The 22,087-nt window shown below is 38.9% G+C and overlaps 1 protein-coding gene across 1 annotated transcript; it reads right to left on the minus strand.

Moving 5' to 3' along the window:
• Positions 1-2,518: 2,518 nt before the first annotated feature.
• LOC308391804 (uncharacterized protein) lies at positions 2,519-4,913 on the minus strand. Its single transcript, XM_080874555.1, has 4 exons — positions 4,620-4,913; positions 3,899-4,099; positions 3,308-3,428; positions 2,519-2,691 (listed from the first exon to the last, which is right to left on the minus strand). Exons 1-4 carry the CDS (start codon positions 4,881-4,883, stop codon positions 2,684-2,686), a joined length of 594 nt encoding a protein of 197 aa, XP_080730681.1. The 5' UTR covers positions 4,884-4,913; the 3' UTR covers positions 2,519-2,683.
• Between the last annotated feature and the right edge of the window lie 17,174 nt (positions 4,914-22,087).

Below are 22,087 nucleotides of genomic sequence, written 5' to 3' on the forward strand. Positions count from 1 at the left end.
TCCTTCCACTCTCCACACGGCCGCTGCCCCGGACCGTGACAGTTTTAGTTAGAATGCGTGCAGCGGCATTCTGGACTGTCTGTAATCTATGTAGAAGGGTAGAGTGGAGACCAAAATAAAGTGAATTACAATAATCTAGCCTTGACGTTACAAAGGCATGGATGAGCTTTTCCAGGTCATTGTGCGGGATATAGTGTTTGGCCTTAGAAATAAGGCGAAGTTGGTAAAAACTGGATCTGACGACAGCAGACACTTGTTTATCAAGTTTAAATGAGCTGTCAAGTAGCACACCCAGATTCCCGACAATGTCAGAGAAGGAGCTAGTGAGAAAACCAAAGGCATCACGAAGTTTGGCACGGAGGTAGGTAGGTAGGTAGGTAGAACCCAGTCAGGACATCTGCTACTGCTGTTTGCTCGTTTTTATTTTTATTTTTATGGGAGATCGTTTTCAGGGTTCAAGTAGCACCATTATACCAACATTTCAAATTCTAGACATTGTTTTAGGTGTATTTGACCAAAGGTTTGACTGAAAATTCACATGCAAGCTTTTTTTCAAGGCTGTGGTATTTGCCCGCAAACAATACCTTTCAGCTAGCTAAAACAGAATATTATGCTATCACCGAGCAACATGGCTAATGCCTTTCACACAGCTTTGTCTCAACTCCAAAGAGCCACAGAAGTAAAAGCTCATAATAATAATTGAAACAATCTTTGAAAAAAAATGCCTTACCAAGCATCGCAAACAACTCAAATATGTAGAGCAAAATGTTCTGAAACGGCTTCACTTCAGCTTTGATCGGAGCCTGTGGTGCTGGGGGCGGAGTCTGTGAATTTACTCTGTTGGTGTCATAGCCCCTGTAGGAGTTCAGAGTTAAGAGGTCAAGAGTTAATGTTTCCATTGTAACACCTCCAGATTTGAAATAGAAACACTAATTTTTAACACTCGATTTTAACTACTATCATTTTACACCTCAGAGTTACTTTAAAATAATGTGACTCTGCTTAGAGTAAAATTAACTCTACTTTTGCAAGAAGACTACTAACACCAAAACATTTAACACTTTTGAATTTGCTGTGCAGGAGGATGCAGCCCATGAATTTGGACACCCTTAAAGACTTAAACATACAAATTTGATGCAGCAAGACAACCATAGAGACAGGACTGAAGGAACAGAATGGCATCATCAAAGGGAGCTCACACATCTATAGCCTTACTAAGCAACAAACTAAAGGCACAAATGACAAAAAGACACAAAAATAGCAAAATAACTGAAGACCGTAAACAATATGAAACTAAAACAAAAAATCATGAACCCACAAAATTTAAAACTCTGAGTTTATAACTGCAGTTTGATGGTTGACCACTATCACAGGTTTTAATAATGCTTCGGACAGTTCTTAACCTAGTTTCAGCAGCTTCAGTAATCTCAACTGTTTTCTTGATTTACCTGTTTGCTTAGTTAAATCCAGCTGGAGGCTTTTTCTTTTTCTTCTTCTTCTTCTTCTTCTTCTTCTTCTTCTTTAAGCCAGACAGTATACAGTATGTCCATTACGTAACTGAGATCAAAAATCTCATTTTCAAGAATGACCAAGCCACAACACAAACACATAAGACCAACATCCAGATCATCTGTAATGTAGGATCAAGGTCAAAACACGAACAATTACTAACAAATTTCTGGCCAGCGACATCAAAATGACAAACACTGTTTTCTCTGTTACTCATAAAGGAGCAGTGCGATAGTTGCTGGATCTCAGAATATAGTCTTAGTTCAATATTCTAGCACAGTCGTTTAATTTCTGTGTTCTTTCGTGTAACTTGTTAGTTAAATAATGTCTGACCAAGTCTAACTTTGCCTTTTCAGTTTTTAGTTCTTAAAAATTTCAGTGTGACTCAACTGGATGATTTGTTTTATCGGTGGGTGTGCTGAACAACTGTCTCACTACGCTCGTGTTTATTTCAGTGAGTGTGACAAACTATCTTCGTGAGTCGTTTCATCATCACCACAACAATGTGAAAGCCAGAGCCACAACGTGATGACTCAGGAACAAGTCAAGTAGTGTTTTCAAACCTTTAGAAACAGGCAGCTCTTACTGAGGACAGAACACTTCCACAACATATTTGACACAGACGAACTCTAAATAACATAGAAAAATGCTCTATTAGAAGTAAAAGCCCTGCCTTAAAGCACTCTGAATAACACAAGAAACTCCCGTAAAGTAAAAGAAGTTTCACAAAACAGACACGGTGTTATTGTTTTAATTACATGAACTATAGTTAGCTAGTTTCCTCACTGGTGCCCAGCTTGAGAGTCCAGCCTATCTAAGAGGCCACCATATAAATCTGAGGAGTGGTGAGATGATTTTGATTTATAAATACTAGATGAGGAATCCAAACAGCTTTTTGCATTAGGTTTATTGAAATTGAGATGTTTTATTATGTTTTGGGTAAAAATATTTGCTTTATGCTGTAAAAAAAAATACATCCTTGTGAGATGCAGATGGCACACACGTTTAAAAAGGCACTGACGTCTCACATGGCTGACTGTCAGAGCTGTTTGCCTTGTCAGTTTTGCAGCATCAGTCTCAGCCTGTAAGTTGGTCAGAGTCACAGTGTTGATGCAGCTGTGCTCATCGGTCACAGGCTGGGTGAACCTCTACCCGCTGCGCTGCTGGGAGGCTTTTAGGCATCTAAAACAAACACACAAAGACACACCGGAGAGGAAGACAAACTCCTGAGCATTTTTAATGAACAACACAGCACAGCCAGTGCAGGGCTTTCACAGTTATTTGCACTAGACAGAGAGGACAAGAGCAGGTAGAAAGCAAACCCAAGTAATTACCAGAGAAAAGAAAATACAGAGACACATTTAGAGTGACAGACAAGATAGTCAGCCATGCTACACTGCTGAGCTCAAATTATCCAGTAAGCACCAATCATAAAGTACATCTGCAGCCAAAAGTTAAAAAAAAAACATGCTCATCTGTGTCACATTATTCAGCAATCGATGCAGTGGTTGTGGAAATATTCAGTAGTTTGGTGATCAAAAGTCTGTACAAGATTTTGAGGCTATTTATCAAGTATATTTAGAGATATTTAATGTAATTTTTGGCAAATTAGATAATGGGTAAAAACTGTGTTTTTAAAAAAGAAACTAATGAGAAGTTTCATACTGGGTCAACCAGCAGGCCTGACTTTGCCCTCCCTTGTGACATACACAAGACAGGTAAAATATTTAGTTATAAAGGTAGAAAAGACAGAATCAAAAACATGATATGAAAAAAGTATAAAATGTTAGCATTAAACCTGAAGACAGCTGTTTCTCCAGATGTTCGATGTACTGCTGGCGTCTGTCAATCATTCTCTCCCACGCAGAGACCTCAGAGGTCAGGTTGGCAAGTCGTCGGGCCTGTTTATCAACGAGAACCTGCAACACAGCAACAATGTTAAAGTGTAAGAAGATCTCTGAACTTCATTGATAAATCCATCGAAGCAACTGCTGAAGCTTTCTTCTTTGTAAAGTTCAATCAGCATGCTCCTGATCCAGGACAGCTCCAGTGCTAATGGTACAGCAGCTGTTGATATTTATGCAGCATTTGGAAAGTTTGTCATGTTTTTAACACCCTCACAATTGACTTCCTTGCCTCAGTAGCTCTGTTAATGTTGGTAAGGTAATGTTGGCTGAAACCTGCCCACATATAAAGAGATCGCTTGGTAGTGGCCATTTCCAGCTCCAGTTGCTTAAGTAATGTGCTAATTTATTTACCACCCCCTCATATGCGAGTCATCAATATACTTTGCAAAACATTTTTTTGCAGCAAACGTGAGTGTGACTGATGACTTGGTCTCTTCATGATTCCTGATAATTTATTGGTTAACTTCCTGGTTTTTGCTCACCTTCATGGAGCTGATGCCAGTGCAAGCCCCACCCCCTGACCTTGCCTCAGTCAGGCTCCTCATACTCTGGAGGATCCGGTTCATGCGGCGTTGCATGCCTGCCTGTTCAGTCTCCAGATCCTCCGACTCCTTCTGCAGGTCTCTGACTGTCCTCCATTGTCTGTCCCTCCTGGCAGACGATGTCTGCAGGACCTTCCTCACCTGGAGAGAAACACATTTAAATCAGCCAAACCACCAAGGAAGATGCAGAGCTATGGGCTTAAAATCTAATATTTTATGCCATTTTAGTTGATTTTGATTAATAAAAAGTAGAAGATGGTTACCTGTAATTTTATCAATACTTTCAGCTTAACAAAGCTGCCATATTCAATGTTATATTTTACCCATCTTACAAAGGACAGCACAAATATATAATAAAATAATAATATAACAATCAGTTATTAGGTAATTAATCAATTACTGGATTTAAATGACAATAAATTAGTAGCTAGTGTGTTAGAGTAGTGTTATTTTTAATCAAATAACACTACACTAACACACTAGTGTAGACTCCAAAATTTTAGACTCCAAAATGAACTGTTTTCTTCAAAGTTGTTAGTTGTAGCTTTAAAAAACATCCAAAATATATAATCTGAAGCATATGCTGGAGATTTTGGGGCAAAGATTGCACACTAGGTTGTCTGATTTGCTGTGAAAAGTAATTTGCAGAGCTCTCACTCACCTGTTTGTGAGTCCGTCCCACTTGTATATTTTTCTTACGAAGGCTCTCCAAACGCTTTGTTGCCCCGTCCATCTCTCTTCCCATCATTTGCCCGTGCTGCTCCAGTCGCTCCACGTTCTCAGTCACCTCTTCCAGCAGGTGAGCCAGACCCAGCGAGAGCATCTTCACCTGAGACACAGGGACCTGACCTAGTGCAGGTGAACACCAGACATGGTGAAGTCCTACCAGTAAAGTGGACAACTGCAACACTTGGCTCACCCTCATGCTCCAAAACGTCACCAGTTAGCGGCTTTAAATCCCTCTATTCAAATCTACTGACAACTCAGAAGCACATCTGATTAAATACCAGAGTACCAGCAGCTGTTGAGCTGTTGAGAGGTGATTAAACGTCTGCAGAGTCTGTAGTGTACTGATATGTCTCGGATGTTCCCAGAGGAGGTCTGGAGCTCTGTATGGTGAAGGATAGAGGGATGAGGAGAGGGTGGAGAGCCACATGGAGGCAAGAAGGGGTGTTCCCAGTCTGACGTATGAATTATAAAATAGGAGAATTTAACCAAAAGTTTGAATATTATATTTAACATCACAGGCTGGCTTGTAATATATATTCACTGTATGAATTTTAAGTGATCAATATACTAATACCTTTCACATGTGCACATCACACATTGTTTGCACATGGAAAATTATTTAATAACTCCTTAAAGAAAGACGAACAATAACAAACGTTTGCAATGTTTAATAATTTAAACTAAAGCCAACACTTTGCTGAACTTTGAACACATTTTTCCCTATGTGAAAGAGTCTGTGTTGCATTTATACATGAAAGAAAGAGAGAAAGAGAGACGCCTGCTGGTTGTTTCAGGAGCTTCGATGAGCTCTGTACTTCTACAAAGTGAACTGGATATACAGGATATTTATTTCTTCCTCCAAGCCAAGTCTGTGGTTGGTTAGAGGGAACACTATGTTTAAATCATATGCAAAAATAACATCAACGACAACAATATTGTTACTAATGAGGTAAAGTGCAACTCCAAGAGCAGCCACACTGATCAGGAGTAATATTTTCTGACTCTCACACAGTACCAGCTCTAACAGTTTCAGATCCTCATGTTGGGGAAACATAGGCACCATATTTAATTGTTGCCCATATTCTCTTCTGACTCTGGGGACAAACGATGGTAAAATACTGACCCAAGGCCATAGCGATGATGGTTTTCGCATATGTATGTGCAGAGATCAGAATGAGCTTAAGGAGAGATTTTTATTTAAAAACAAAAAAATACATCTAATGGGAAACTCTACAGATGTACAAGGATATCTACTTAACAGGTGTTCATGATCCTCTCAGCCAGTAATAAGACAAAAAGATCAACTGCATGCACTATCTAACGTTTTTGGGTTCGGGTCAGGGTAATGCTTTATAATACAGCATGTAAATAAGGGTGTAATACTCCTGTATTTAATTGGACTTTCAAGGTATTTTATTTTAAATTACAGTGTAATTATATTTTATATACAAATGCTTAAAGGCACACTAGAATAACGTACATTGTAAATATGCTGTACTTTCAGGATTCAGGGTTTATATTTGAATATTTTGTCTTTACACCTTTATGTTTTTACATCTTTATTTAATAGTCACTATGTTCATGTACATGAAGGATGTTCTTTTATTCAACTGTCCTTTTATTTTATCAAGATAATTATAATAACTTATAAGAAAAAGATAAATACTATTAAAATCTGCAGGCCATTGTGTCCTTATAATAATGGATCCATGTCTAACGTCTAACTTTTTTTTTCTGTCACAATGACTGTTCAAACAACTGTCAAAAGGAGTGTACAGAAAGCACTTTCCTGCAAAATACCAGGAAGTTAGGTAAGGTTAAACTACTCTGTAATATGGTCCACACGCTGAAAAGTACAGTGTACTTACAGTGTGAGATGAAGAAATATTGTTTGTTTTTTCTGTAAAATTACCAAGAAATTATGCAGTACTTAAAATTACTTACAGAATAATTTGTGTCTCCTTTTCTGCAAAATACCTGAAGTTATCTGATTCTTAAAATTACTAAAATTACTTATGCATTACTTAAAATTTACTTAGAGTATAAGAGTATATTGCCATTCTAAAAAATAACATGATTTTTGATTTATCTGCATTTAATAACAACTTACACTTACACCATGACACTTTTAAAACATTGACTTTCTACAAAAACAAAGAAAGAAAGAAAGCGTATACTACCTACCTAGGTTACATACAGACCAAGTATGGACATAAAGAACATACTGGAGCATTTACCTGCTAAACAGCCAGATATCCTCCATATGGGGGTAAAGACCGAAAACAGAGCAAATATTGGAGATACGGTGTTCAGCTGGACAGAAATATAACACACAGCTGAATGATAATGTTTCCTCGTGCTGGACGTGGGTGCTAGTGATGTGATCAAGTACACTCACACAGGCTTGTTTTGATTTCATGTTATAAAACACAAAAGATGAAACCTGCACTAAAATGTTTTATTTTATTGGATAAAAAGAGACAGGAAAAAGAATGAAACTGATTTACTCCGATGTGGGTTGTTAATGCCAGAAAGCTGATGAAAATATTATTTTCAAACCTTCTTGTTTGGCCTCTTTGTGCCAGTTAAGGTTTTCTGCAGTGAACTGAATTAAGAGAATAAGACTTCCTGCACTCAGACGCATATGGAACGCCAGGACTGCCATAATGAATTAATTAAATACACCATTAAATAATTAATTAAATGTGGCAATAATTAATTAAAATTGGAATTAATTAATTAAATAAATAGTTATGACACATGTAATTAATTAATTATTGACACATTTAATTAATTATTTATGTATTTCACATTTTAATTAATTATTGACACATTTAATTAATTAATTGACACATTTAATTAATTATTTATGTATTTCACATTTTAATTAATTATTGACACATTTAATTAATTATTTATGTATTTCACATTTTAATTAATTATTGACACATTTAATTAATTATTGACACATTTAATTAATTATTTATGTATTTCACATTTTAATTAATTATTGACACATTTCATTAATTATTGACACATTTAATTAATTATTTAATGATATATTTATTTATTTCATTTTGGCAGTCCTGACGCCTGGCTCTCATCATGAAATAATTTTATCTGTCAGCCTCACCCATCAAACTCAGGGGGCGGGGTTAACGCTGCCCATGCAGCTTCTCTAACATTTGATTGGTTGCCGTGCAAAGTAAGTCAAAACAGGTCGATCCTAGAAAATCGATTGCTTGTGTAGACTTGGGGCAGCCAGGTATCCCAGAATGCAAATCAAATCACAGGCAGCAATGGTGGTGGTGTAGTTTTAAAATACCCCGTTTTTCTGTCACCAGCTACACTTTTAACAGTGTTTTAGCCGCGAATGTCGCGACGTATGTCTGGTCAGGTTGTCAACATAGAACATGTTTGCAAAAGTGCTCAGATGTTTTCAGAGATTTCACTAGCTCTGCTAACAGTTAGCATGCAGAGTGCACCGAGGGGGTTACGTTAACCGGTTTGTTTACATATTCCACTCTCCGTGTTCCACATGTTGCATTCGCAGATTCTCATTTTCACCGAACGATCGTCTCTTTCCGCCTGGTCTTGTGTCTCTGTGCTTCTGTAACATAAAGAACGAGCTGACATTTTTCTCACGAAACCAGCGATCAGCTTAACAGACCCTCAGTTTACCTGCATGCATCCTCCTCCTCATCTGTCAGCTGTTTAACACCTGCTGCTAATTCAAGAAACACGCCTAGTTACCTGGTGATAGTCACAGTTTAACTGGGCAGCCGGTGCTCGATATAACGCAATGTCAGCGCATTTTTCTGCACAAGATAAGTAAATATAGTGTTTTCCCCGAGCGCAGAGCTGCTGGAGCTTGTTTCCTTACAGAGCACTTTATAGGCGAATAGCTTCATCAGCGGCTGATGTCCAATCACCAGCACACAGCTTTCAAACCTCAGCTGAGTTTTAGCTCTCAGTGGTTAAACGCTGGACTTCATTCACTCAGGTTCTGTCTGTCGGGTCACGTTTACTTCGCTGTTTTATTTACAACTGAGCAAATCGGTTTGGCTGAGGTTAAAGTTACGTTTCATAACTGCATAGTTTCACAGACGTTTAATGGTTCACTGGCACATGTGTTAGACTGAACTATCATCTAAATATCATCTGTTTTTTAATAGTTATTCAACTGTATTCTAAGCACCAGCTGTCTGTTAGAATGTGATTTTTTTTCTCTCTCTGTTGGCAGAGGTATAAAAATGCGCAGGAAAATCTGACGAGCGTGGCAAACTTCAGCGACGATATTTAGGGAGGAATAAACACACATCAAACATAAATGAACCATTTGCCTGTCTCCATAATTGAGAGCATTTTCTCTTCTTACGTCAATACTCTCTCTCTCTCTCCTTTTTTTTTTTTTTTTTTTTTTGCTTTTTCGGTCATGTTATGTTTACCTGTCAAAGGCTTGTTACAAACTATGAAACACATCGTGCAGACTTCTGGATGTTAGAAGAAAACGAATACTGCTCATGAATGAGACTAAAGGCAGGAAGGTGTCCTTTAAAACTAAACATGTTAATAGGACCTCCCTGTTTATATCATAGTTTATGATATAGCACGTGTATTTCAGTAATAGCCTGCTGAGGCCACTATACGTGCTGGCCTCATATCAAATGTGAAGGCAGACTGAGTCTATGTTTGACGTTTGTTTATATCTAATCTTCCTTTTCAAACATTTAAACAGCAGCGAGTCTGCAGCTGAGGGAATACAAATTCAAATTGTCGGAACAGGTTTGCTCGTTTCTTGGATTCATTTGGTGATTTATTAAATGTATAACTGTTATTCTAATCTGCTGCTGAGTCTCTTACACTTTTCTTTATGCTGTATATTTTCACGTCTCTGGAATAGTTGGCAGTTAGATAGTCAGCTGGGAAACTTTGTGTTAACTCATGGAGCTGAGGATATCGTGGATATGCTGACCTCGCTGCGTGGTGTACAGAGCGAGGTCAGCATGATTAATATTCACAATAAAAATATTAGCCGAACATCATGAAGTCTGTATGTGTTTCATAGTGTCGAACAACCTTTGTACAGTTAAAGCCAGCAGTTACTACATGACGGAAACACCAACGTTATCTCTTTTATGTGTTTATACACAGGTCACGCTGATTACTGAACAAAAACCCAAAGATCAGATGTTAAACAGATTTATTTGCTCTCTCTCCTCCTTAAAAATGTTTTTAATGTTAGTTATAATTCAGAATTGGCGACTGAAACACGTAGGACACATAAGAACATCAGGAAATAAAACACCGATAAATATAACCTCAGTAAAAGAAGTCAGCGGGGGTTACTACAGCTGTGTACCGGGGCCTGCGCTTTGTCGGTGGGATTGCTTGCGAGGCGAGCGGGTCTATCCCACGCTTTGCCGTGAGACTGGGACGACATCTCCGAAATCATCGAAACACTTTTGCAAAGAGGCTGTATCTTGACAAACCGACCAGACACATGAAGATTAAACCACTACATTCTCGGCTAAAAAAATATTAAAACGGTATTTGGTAACACACAAACAGGGTTTTTCAAAGCTCAGTTCTGTTAGCTTCCACATGCCGGTTGTTGTGTGCTAGAAACAATGGCCACCAGGCCAAAGCAATGGTTTTGACTCGATCAGCGTTAACCCCGCCCCCTGAGTTTGATGGGTGAGGCTGACAGATAAAATTATTTCATGATGAGAGCCAGGCGCCAGGACTGCCAAAATGAAATAAATAAATATATCATTAAATAATTAATTAAATGTGTCAATAATTAATGAAATGTGTCAATAATTAATTAAAATGTGAAATACATAAATAATTAATTAAATGTGCCAATAATTAATTAATTAAATGTGTCAATAATTAATTAAAATGTGAAATACATAAATAATTAATTAAATGTGTCAATAATTAATTAATTACATATATCATAACTATTTATTTAATTAATTAATTCCAATTTTAATTAATTATTGCCACATTTAATTAATTATTTAATGGTGTATTTAATTAATTCATTATGGCAGTCCTGGCGTTCCATAGACGCAGGCTGAAAGAGTGGCTTTGTCAAAAAGAGGCAGACCAACAAACTCTTTGAATTGTTTTGGAGCAGGGACAGGCCTCATGCACAAATGGCACTATGTAAGCTCATAAAGCCCGATTTATAAAAGGAGAGAAAAGAGTCAGCCTCAGCCCACTGCTTCCTCCTGGCATTGTGCAGAAAAAAGCTGCAGGGCAGCAGAGTCACCGGGTCACTACATGAGCAAGAGGACAGGCTACAAAGTAAGGCAGCGTGTCTTTGTTATTAATGATTTCTGTGAATAATATACAATAAATAATGCTTTGATCCTCAATGATAATAAAGCTCTATATGTCAATATTTAAAAGGTGAGGTTGTCTTATAGGAGAGATTTTAGTAAACCAAAGCTTCATAGAAAATTATTATATCTTGTATTGCCTTGTCAATCTAATGAAAGACTTAACTGAGGGCTCTTTAAAATAAAATTATGAAAAGTGACATGGAGATCAGAAGTGTTTTTAAGCTGTAAATCTTAAGTTGCTCTCAGAATGCTTTTTGTAGCCTCATTAGCTTGTTGTTCTCGGACCCAGAAGCTACTGTAGTCTACCCTCCTGTCCAGAGTGTGGTTACATATCCTTCCTTCATAGGGAGTCAGAAACAACATTTAACTGGTGTTTATTGATAAATAAATGCATTAATAAAATATTAATATTTAGTTTATCTCATTTGTTTTGGGTGGGTCAGCAGTATTTAACTGTTAAGTGCACTAATTACTTGATTCAAAACGTATGATGTGTTCACCTGTGTTCAGCTGGACTGGCACTTTTAAATGGAATTAATTATTAATCATATAATACCAGATCAAACATAAAGCCTGTGGGCCAGAATCAGCCCGGCAAAGACTCCAATCCGGCCCACTTGAAAGCTTTGGAAAATGCCAAGAAATGCACAGATGTTGAACTTTAAGCTGTGTTTTTATAATGTGTACAGGTTTTCCTACTGATAAAGCCCTCCCTCAATTCCCATTCATGCTATCCTACTACAACAAATTAGTTAAGTAATAGATAAACAACTTAATGACAGAAAAGTTTTTCACTCCCCGTCACCACTACTACTACTATTGCTATGTTTTTTTTAAAATCTGTGAATTAAGAAAAACTTTATGTTTTATAAATACAGGACAGTGCGAGCAATGAGCTACCAGAACATTCTCTGTAATTTCACACATTCATCATGTAACTAAGACAGTGTTTAACATGCACTTCTTTTTCTCATATTAAGAAATCTCAGGGGCTAAATGTTTAGGAAATGTCATTCACTGCTCCATTCAAGATCAAAGTGAGCTGTCAAATGAGTTTGATATTCCTGATATAAACTCTTCTATAGTGGCTTTTTACTTAAACACCATTAGAAGTGTAAGGGTGAGGAGCCAAGAGCATGTGTCAGGGGTGTGTGTGTCTGTGTTTGTCTGAGGAGGCTGGACTATAACTCCATAGCTTGTCAGAGAGTCTGTAAGAAAGAAGCTATGAAGAGTATGAAGACGTGCATCTGGAGCATCTGTGACTGACACTTTGCAGTAAGTGAAAAAGATTTTTTGAGAAAAATAGATTCTCTTTTTCCCCCCTTTGTTTCTGCATGTTTTATTTTTGGATTTACATGGTGAAATGATCATATAGTCTGCAGCTCTATACAATATTTGATCATGTTATAGGTTTCAGTTCTTGTTCCATGTGCTTCAGCTACAATCTAAAATAATCTATGCTTAAATTAACCTCTGTCTGCAAAATAGGTCCGTGCATATGAGAGCTAAAACAAATCTATTTTAGTATCTACAAATGCAAGTTTCACAACTTTTTGGGCTGCTGGGCAGACTGTGTTTCCCCTGAGACTTTCACACTAAAAAAAGGAATGTTATGTGCGATGGGGGACTGAGAAGACTGTACAGATAAGCCTGTCAAACAGGCTTTGGCAAACATAACTGAAAGGAGAAACAGGCAGGCAAGAAGCTGTAAATATTAAGAACTGTTGCAGTACAAGAAAAGGAACAGCCCTTTTGACTTGTCCAAGCACAGCCACCACTTATAACTGTGTTGTATCAAGACTTGTGAGAAAGAAAGAGAGAGAGAACAGAAAAATACATTTCAGGCATAATGAAGTCATTACACCTGCACTTTCCCCACTGAGGCACATCAAATTACCTCTTGTTAAACAAAAAGCCTTTGGCAAGTTGTGAAATTACACAAGACACTGGTGACTGCCAGAGTGACAACAGGGTGTGTGCACAAAGGTATTTCACAGCACAAAGCTGCTAGTGTAATCTACTGCAGAAGAGACTATCCCTGCTGTTTAAGAAAGGAACAGTTAGATCCTTACTGGGATAAGGGGGCTAATTGTTAACTGCCAGTGACTTTTGGTTATTTGTGTAACCACAGTTCTCAGAATAGCATCTGTGTTTTTGGTAGGTCTTAAGAGCTTGAAAAGAAGGTGTAACGTGGTAGACTAACGTGCGTGTTACAGAAGGCAAAACACCTTTAACCTTTTAAAAGACATTTCAACTCTTATCCCAAAGGTTTCTTTAGTTCTCAAACAAAAAGGTGGAGATTCCCAGGTATTTAAAACCTAGTGGGTGTTGTCACTTAGGGGGTGGTCAGTGACCCACTATCATCATGCATCATCATCTGTGTGAAAAAGGCGTGGGTCATTACCACCGAAGGTTTTGGGTGAAACCACTGTGATACTTTCCCCTGCTACATGTGACCTACTGAAGTGTTGTTGTTGTTATGCAAATAACCTTTAAGTAGGTGTGTAATATTTTTCCCTCTATTGTGGAAAACAGTTGTTCAGTACAAAATGCCTGTGAAGTGCAGCTGTTCAAACGTTGCCATATGTAAAAGCTACAGTGCAAAATATTGAAACATTTCCAGGACAGTACTTTTAATGCATTATTTTTATGATGCAGCTTTATAATCCCCGCCCCCCTCAATTTAAGAACTACCCCCAAGTGGCTCTTAATGTTACTGGAGTTCAAAGAAAGGGTGCCTGAACAGCTGGCAGGACCACATCCCAAGATCATCAAATATGTAAAAAACTAAATCCAGCAGGGAGGCTCAAACGACTTATTGTAGTTACTGAAATTGTTATTCACACTGCTAACTGCTCAACTTATTCCAGCATACTGTTAAAGTTTGGCATGAACCTGAGCACATTGTGTTCACTTTTGAAAGTGAATGAGTGCAATTGAGTAAGAGCGGAGAATTTATAGCAAAAATGGTTTACGTGACATGAGAAAGTGGGATGAGTGACGGGTTTAAGATGGAGCTGTGGAGTGCGGCCACAAGTTGTAAATCATTGCTAAATGGCTGAGGAGATTATTTAGTCACTGTTGGCACTGCGTGTCAAGCATCCTAACAGTCATACATACACAGTTTTACTTTGTCTTCAAAGAAAGAAGAGAGGGCTTAACAAGATTCTGAGCACAAGCCTGTTCATGTGATATGCATGTAGTGTTTGATGTTTACCTTGAGGCTCAGACCAATATTAGAGTCAATGAATTTATTAACTTACCAGCAGGAAGTTGTGTTCACATAACCTGTGAACACAATGCATATGTTTCTACTTATTGGTCTCTGTATGAGTCATTTAATTATTAAAATAGAAAAACAAACAAACAAAACACAAAAAAAACCCAGGCAGCATAATGCTAGCATGACTTTAAAATGTCAAAATGTATAAAAATGCTTGAAATGCTGTAATCCAGTGTATTATTTGTAGTAATTAAACTAAATACAATTAAATTCCTTACAATTTAAGCATTAAATTGAAAAAGCAAACATCCACAAAATTTTAAGTTGTTCGAATATTCTTTGGTTTCAAACATTTTCAGTGTAAAGGAAATGCCCTTTGTATATTCAGCTTTTACAGCTGGTTAAATCAAATAACTCTACCCTATAGGAGACCTTTGTATGAATTTTTCCTGCACAGAAAAAGTTTCGATTGATCTGTCCACCCATCATCTTTGCTCATCTGTTATCAGAATCATCAGAATCAGAATACTTTATTAATCCCGAAGGAAATTATAGGTTACAGCAGGCAGCACGCTAAATGGCCCATGCGCACTTACAAAGGAACCCTCTGACCAAACATACTTTACACAAACATTACATTGGGGAGACATGTCAGAGAGATAGGCTGATAGGAAAAAAGAACAACGAAAATACATAACATGAGGTGAGAGGAGCAGAAAAAAAAAAAACTCCACTCAGACTGAGCTCCTAATGGGAGAACAGTTTGAGAACAAAAATTATCAGCTGGGTCATGGCAGCACCACCACTATATTTTAGATGCCACACTTCCCACGGGTATAATCTCTCAAACAGGTTCTCGGTCTACTGTTGGGTGTGCCCATTTCTGGGTATTCCCGGGTACCCCTCAGGGGCCCTGGAGCTCATGTGGGACCTCAAGCAGTTACTAAGCAGCAACTTTGAAGAGGCTGAGGTGAGACTTGCCTTTCAAACAGCAACCAGCTGCAGCTGCCTGTGGAGACACACCTGTCTATCAAACTGACCACACCCCGAAATTTAAGTCTTAAAAATCCAAACAGTTGGAAAAAAATAATCACCCTGAGGGGACTGGGCGACTAAACCTCTTCACTACACCTTACTTGAATCCTGCAGGTGTGGGTGTGATACTGAAACAGGTGGGGCCCTGTGATTGGTCCATTCAAAGAATTGCTGCCTGTTTATTGGATAAAAAGATGACAGCAACTTCTTCAAACTCAACACCAACCTCTCCTTTCCCCTTCCTTCAACAATTGCACCTCCTCCTTCAACAATTAGGCTGCTTGGTCTGTAGGTAGACAAAACCTCAGTTTGCAGTTTAGTTTATCCTTAGTGAAAATTACACTTTAACTGGTGAGTGAACATTTTTGCCTTATTGCTGTGAATGTGGATGGTTGATTAGGTGGCTTTTTTTCAAGTTTTCGTGCTGTGCGAGTGGCCTTTCTTGGAAGTGGGAAGAGTCAGGGAGTCACACGGGACTGAAAGAAAGTTTTACAGTCTTTCAACTGCAAAAGACACATTTATTGTGTAACAGGTTTGCTGGGCAGATTTATGCTTGCACAATTTTCTTTTCCTTTTGTTTCCTTGTAATTAATTTTTTGTAAACTTGTTAGTTTTATGAATTCTGAATACAGAATGTCTATTTTAATTTTAAATCTACAGTTTTTATTGTCAAGTGTGTTTTATTTAGTTTTTTTTAAAAACATTAAGAGTCTGTTCTTTTGACTTGCTCTATAATAATTGTGGTTTTCTAATCATTTTAATGCCAGAAAGAGTTAATCTGAATTATTTCTGTCAGGTTAGGTGTTTAGTGTCTGCCTAGGGCAGGGGTCGGCAACTTGCGGCTCCGGAGCCGCATGCGTCTCTTTAGTCCTTATAGTGCGGCTCCGCGTGGTTTTAGAAAATAAATTAGAAGTATTTAGCTGAAGTGTATTTTATTTATGTTAGTTCTTTTTAAACTTGTAGTTCTAAATTGGAAGATTATTGTTATATTGAAATCTAAAAATAAAATTATATTCTATTATTTTTTTCATCGCTCAAAATAAGCCGGTATACCCGCCCAAACGCCATGCATTTATCGAGACTTTCAACCCAATTATGGGTCTTCGGATCCACATTATATCAGCAGCTGTTCTCCACCGTGAACTATGTTTAAAAACAAACACCGCTCACGCCTCACAGATGACAGCTTACAGTCCTGCGTAAAGATGAAAGTGACTTCGTACAGCCCCAATTTGCAGACGCTGTGCGCAGAGGTTCAGGAGCAGAAGTCCCATTGTAAAAATATCACGGCAGACCCGACAATGTTTGCATGAACATGCTTTATAGCATCTCTTTATTGACCACTTTTCACACACGGTTGCTGTACGCATACAGCCGGCTGTAGCTTTTCAGCTCACAGCTTGACACACACCAACACAACAGCAGAGATAGCATAGACGTAAAGGCGGCGAGGCGTGATTTCGGGTGCTGCTCTGGTGCGTCCGCCTCCAATGCAGCGGCGTTGCAGACCACACCCCGCCACACACATTAAGCAGGTAAAATACATATTTAGGCAGAATTTTGCAAATATCTATTTTTCATTTTGTAGCAGCATAGTGCTTTTTTTCCAATTATTTTTTAAAAGTCAGGCTTCAAAAGCCCAAAGGAGATATAAGGGTGGTGGCTCACAACAGTTTTTGTTTGCTACATGGATCATTTTAGTTCCGCTGGGTGTCTTTCCTTTTGTTATATTTCTTTAAGAGTTCAAAATGTGTTAATTACATAAATAAAATGTAATTTTCTCTGTAGCACTTCATGGATTTAAGCAACACACCTTAGTTGTTCACACAAAGCATAAAGGTAGAAAACAATATATACAGTGTTATTTTAGATGTCAAAAAGTATTTGCGGCTCCCAGTGTTTTCTTTTGCGTGGAAACCGGGTCCAAATGGCTCTTTCGGTGTTAAAGGTTGCTGACCCCTGGCCTAGGGGTTTTCTGCAGGAAGAAATCCTGCTGGTCTGGTGCAGTGCAAAGCACTAAATGTACAACTTTTTTGTAAGTGGAAAATTGCAATAAAATCAAAGCCTGTAATACTCAAGTGTATATTAAAGATCTGCTATAACTCATTCACTTGGCCTTGCAAACTGGTCAATCTCCAGGAAGACACATCGCTGGATTTGTCTCCATGTGGAGTTTTTTTGCTTATTTGCAAGAGCCCATTTTCTGCAAGACATCTCATCATGGCCAGATTAATGTGTACAGAATTTAACAGAAATGAATACTTTAAAGAAAAAAAGGAAAAAAGTTAAGACTGTTTTGGGTCTACTGCATTTTTTGGGCTATAAGGCGCACTATAAATCCTTTTAATTTTCTCAACATTGACAGTGCATCTTATAATCCTGTGTGCCTTATGTATAGGGATGGGTACCGGTATCATGACAACGGTTCTGACATAAACGGTAGTAACCAGACCGAAAAGCAGCGCACATTTCGGTGCTTTATTTCGGTGCTTTTTTTTCCTGAGCTGTGATACACTTCTAGCCAATCATTTTACGTTTCTGAGGATAGTAGGCGGGTCCAGGTACGTACGTTCTGTTAGAGCAGAGCTACAGATTAAAAATGCCCAAGGCGAAGTGGTCAAAAGTCTGGCTGTACTTCACAGCAAAATATGCAAACTCAGCAGCCTGCAACAAGTGCTTTATTAAGCTGATACTGTGATACTGTCAAAGGAGGTAACACCTCAAATCCGATGAAACACCTGGCGACGCATAGCGTTTTTTTTTAAAAGCCAAGAAATGCGCTGTATTTGATAGCTTGCTGGGAGACCTCACACCGAGCACATCTACTGCGGGTGTGGTGCCTGTTATCGGACCCGGAGTTAGCAACATCCCCAAAAACACGAAGAGGAGAGTCCTGGCCCCTAGCCCTGCCAGTGTAGCAGAAATTATGACGGATGATGATGGCAGCAGCAGCCGTTCTTCTCTGCGTGAGTAGCTTAATGTTGTTCGTGTGTAATTCACGTTGAGTAGGCTAACCATGTTATTACATTAATGCAGGTAAGGTGAACTAGCAAACATCATCATAGCTACATGCGGCTGTCTTCTTGTTTGATGGCAGATACTCCCTTCACCCTGGCTAAAAAGGCTAAAATGACCAAAGAAAAAGAGGGAAACGGCTAAACATGAGAGGTTTTTGGATAAAGTTTGTGTTTTTTCCATTGTCTAAGCACTGCTTCCAGCCAAGAGTGATACCATATATGCCCCATAGCTGCAGAAAAGGCTAACATTGTTATCTTTTTACAAAAACCAGCTGAACATGAGAGGTTTTTGGACCAAAAATGTGTTCTCCATTCTTTAAGCACCGGTTTGAGCACCGGCACCGTTTCAAAAGTACCGATTTGGCACCGGTATCGGATAAAACCTAAACGATACCCATCCCTACTTATGTATGAATTCCAGTTGTGTTTACTGACCTCGAACTGATTTTATCTGTCAAAAAATGTTGTGGTACGACTTTGGTAAGCTACGAAGCTGCACTGCTTGATGGATTGTTGGAGCCTCGCGGAGTAATCTGTGTCCAAAACTCCGTCTGCTTCAGGTCCCAAAGTCAAACGAACACTGAAGCATTACTGTCTGAATTCTTTCACCTTTAATAAAATGATCAGCATTGCTGCTTTACCAGATGTAACAAGGCAAGGCAAATTTATTTGTATAGCACAATTCAACAACAAGGTGATTCAAAGATCTTTACAGAGACATTAGAAACAAAAACAAATAAAAAGCATGATTTAAAATTGATTAAAACAAGCAAACAAACAAACTAACTAACTAACTACACACATTTCACACCTGTTCGCGCGATCTGAACCCTTATCGTAAGGGGAGCTACCAGTCCTTCTGTGGACGAGCTACTTTCTATTTTAAATTCCCTGAATTTAAAATACTCTCTAGACCCAGTCTAGACCCAGCTGGGGAGCTACCCAGAGCTCTAATCCCACACCTGTTCGCGCGATCTGAACCCTTATCGTAAGGGGAGCTACCAGTCCTTCTGTGGACGAGCTACTTTCTATTTTAAATTCCCTGAATTTAAAATACTCTCTAGACCCAGTTGGGGAGCTACCCAGAGCTCTAAACCCACTTAACAAACAAACAAACAAACAAACAAACAAACAAAACAGTATATAAAATCAAAACAGATAAAATCAGAAATAGATAAGATCAGTAGTTAGTGTAAGTTTTGAAATTTAAGCTTAAAAGTGTGGATTTGGTGCTTTATTCAAATGCAGCTGAGAATAGGTGAGTCTTCAACCTGGATTTAAATAAACTGAGTGTTTCAGCTGATCTGAGGCTTTCTGGGAGTTTGTTCCAGATATAAGGAGCATAAAAGCTGAATGCAGCTTCTCCGTGTCTGGTTCTGACTCTGGGAACTGATAAAAGACCGGATCCAGATGACCTGAGGCATCTGGAAGGTTCATACTCAGTCAGGAGGTCACTGATGTATTTTGGTCCTAAACCATTCAGAGCTTTATAGACCAGCATCAGAACTTTAAAGTCTATCCTCTGACGGACAGGCAGCCAGTGTAAAGACCTCAGAGCTGGACTGATGTGGTCCACTTTTTTGGTCTTAGTGAGGACTCGAGCAGCAGAGTTCTGAATGAGCTGTAGTTGTCTGACTGATGTTTTAGGTAGACCTGTAAAGATGCTACAGTAATCAAGCCTACTAAAGATGAATGCATGGACTAGTTTTTCCAGGTCCTGTTGAGACATCAGATCTTTTATCCTTGAAATATTCTTGAGGTGATAGTAACAAGTCTAACATCCAGGCATCCATGAAAACAAAATTTACTAAATTTAATGGAGTTAGAAGTTAGCAGGAAGTTAGCTCGCTAGTTTCCACCTAAACATGATACAGCATGTTCTGACTGAGGGATTTCTGAAAAAATTCAAACGTACAGCTCTGCTATCACTTCCAACATAAACAAAGACAGAAAACTAAACAGCAGTGATGCTTGTAGGGTTACTGAAGTTGGACTAGCTAGTATATAATGCTGTACACCAACAGCGCACACAGGGCTTATATACACAGGGAAGTAATCAGGGAATGAGAAACAGGAGGAAGACACAGCTGGGAGAAATTAGGCTAATGAGACAAGGGAGAAGTAAAACACGCTGACATGAGACATGAACTTTCAAAGTAAAACAGGAAACCAGAAACAATTCACAAAGATGCGGACTGAGAAACATGGACTTTACACAGAGGGACACACGAGCAGAGAAGACTAAGCACAGAACTAAACCTATACTAAACATGAGGGCAAGAGAACAAAACCTAAACCAGAATAATTAAAATAATCAACACAGGATAGCTAAAGAATCAGAACATAAATATAATGAACATAATCTAGAAAAACACCAAAATACAAGAAACCGAAAAAGCTGGTTCAAAATGACCCAGAACCGTGACACCTTGTGTATGAAAACAGACCCATTCATCGACGGTGCACCTTATGATCCGAAAAATACAGAAAAATTCTTGCTGTGTAGACATGGTGAACAAAAGAGTTGCACCTCCTGACTTCAGGTTGAATGCAGGGGACATGCTATCCCTAATATTTAGACTGTGCCTTTGTCCCTCTAGTAATATATAAAAGGAGCAAATCGGTCACTAGAGACTGATTTCTTTACTTGAAGGCAGGAATTTCCATCATGAATGTTGCAGAAAACCCACTAAATCCACCAGGAAAAATTGAGGCTGACACTTGTCTTTTCCTGGGGGAGGATACCCAAACCATCGGATTAATGTGCCACCAAAGCCCTCACACCTGCTCACCTTAAGACACAAAGGGGCAATCGGTTACTGTCAGAGGAACACACTGTCATGTTAGGAATTCCTCAGGCCTCTGGAGTCACTGTTAATCAGGGAAATGCCCCAAGTTAAATAGAGCATGGAAGCCTGTCAGGGGAAGGTGGACTGGAGTATCAGGAGAAAGACTACTAACCACACAGGGAGGCAGAGCAGTGGGGGATTTCTCCGGAGAAACGACTGATTTTCTGTGGCTGTGTGTGTCTCTGGCAAGATGATTTGGGCCACAAAGTTGAAATCACATTGCCAGAGATTACTGCACTGCTACGGAGTCTCCGACTGTTCCTGGAGGGCAACGCTTACCTGTGTACTGGAGGTTCTTCAAGCAACCAGTCTGAAAGAGCTTATCCGAGGCACGGTCAGTGGATTGGTGCTAGCTGTGTCATGTGTACAGTGTCTGATTGGGTGCAGAACTTAGTTGACTGCTGACCAGGGAGTCTTGAATATTTGTTCACAGTGGCTAAGTTCGTCACTCATACAGAGACGATCGGCATTTTTTTTTTTAACTTGGCGACTGGCTCTATTGAAGACTGTTTTATGAGGACATTACACTCCTGCCATGTTTTGTTCATTATGTAGAATTTCACCTTGTGACTATCAGGGGTCACATGTGGAGTCTCTTTACCATCTTCACGATCCCCTGAGAAAACATCTGGCCTCCCCCTCGTGCTTTCTGAGCTGACAGCAGTTTGATCAAATACACTGGCTCAGTTCAGCAGGAACGAGAGTTTAGTCAGCGGGCATCATCTTAATGCCAGATGAGCAAATTTATCCACAAAGAATTGGAAGTGTTTGTTTTTCCAAATCTTCAGTTTGACATTTTGGTGTTTACCCTTTTCCTGAAAGGAGTCAATTTCCTTTTAACGACTTTTCTTTTCCCATGTCTGCAATTTGCCAGATTTTCTCTACCTGTGCCTTGTTCCCACCCGAAGTCTGGCCTGTCCCTC

This window comes from Rhamphochromis sp. 'chilingali' (genome assembly GCF_963969265.1).
Source record: "Rhamphochromis sp. 'chilingali' genome assembly, chromosome: 2".
Taxonomy (NCBI): domain Eukaryota; kingdom Metazoa; phylum Chordata; class Actinopteri; order Cichliformes; family Cichlidae; genus Rhamphochromis; species Rhamphochromis sp. 'chilingali'.

What these genes read in the sequence shown, in the direction of transcription:
- LOC308391804 (XM_080874555.1), bottom strand. Translation starts at nt 4,883, where the DNA reads ATGAGGGTGAGCCAAGTGTTGCAGTTGTCCACTTTACTGGTAGGACTT. An exon ending in TGGGACGGACTCACAAACAG is followed by an intron (nt 4,100 to 4,619) that starts GTGAGTGAGAGC and finishes GTTTCTCTCCAG; the next exon opens with GTGAGGAAGGTCCTGCAGAC. An exon ending in CTGGCATCAGCTCCATGAAG is followed by an intron (nt 3,429 to 3,898) that starts GTGAGCAAAAAC and finishes GCTGTGTTGCAG; the next exon opens with GTTCTCGTTGATAAACAGGC.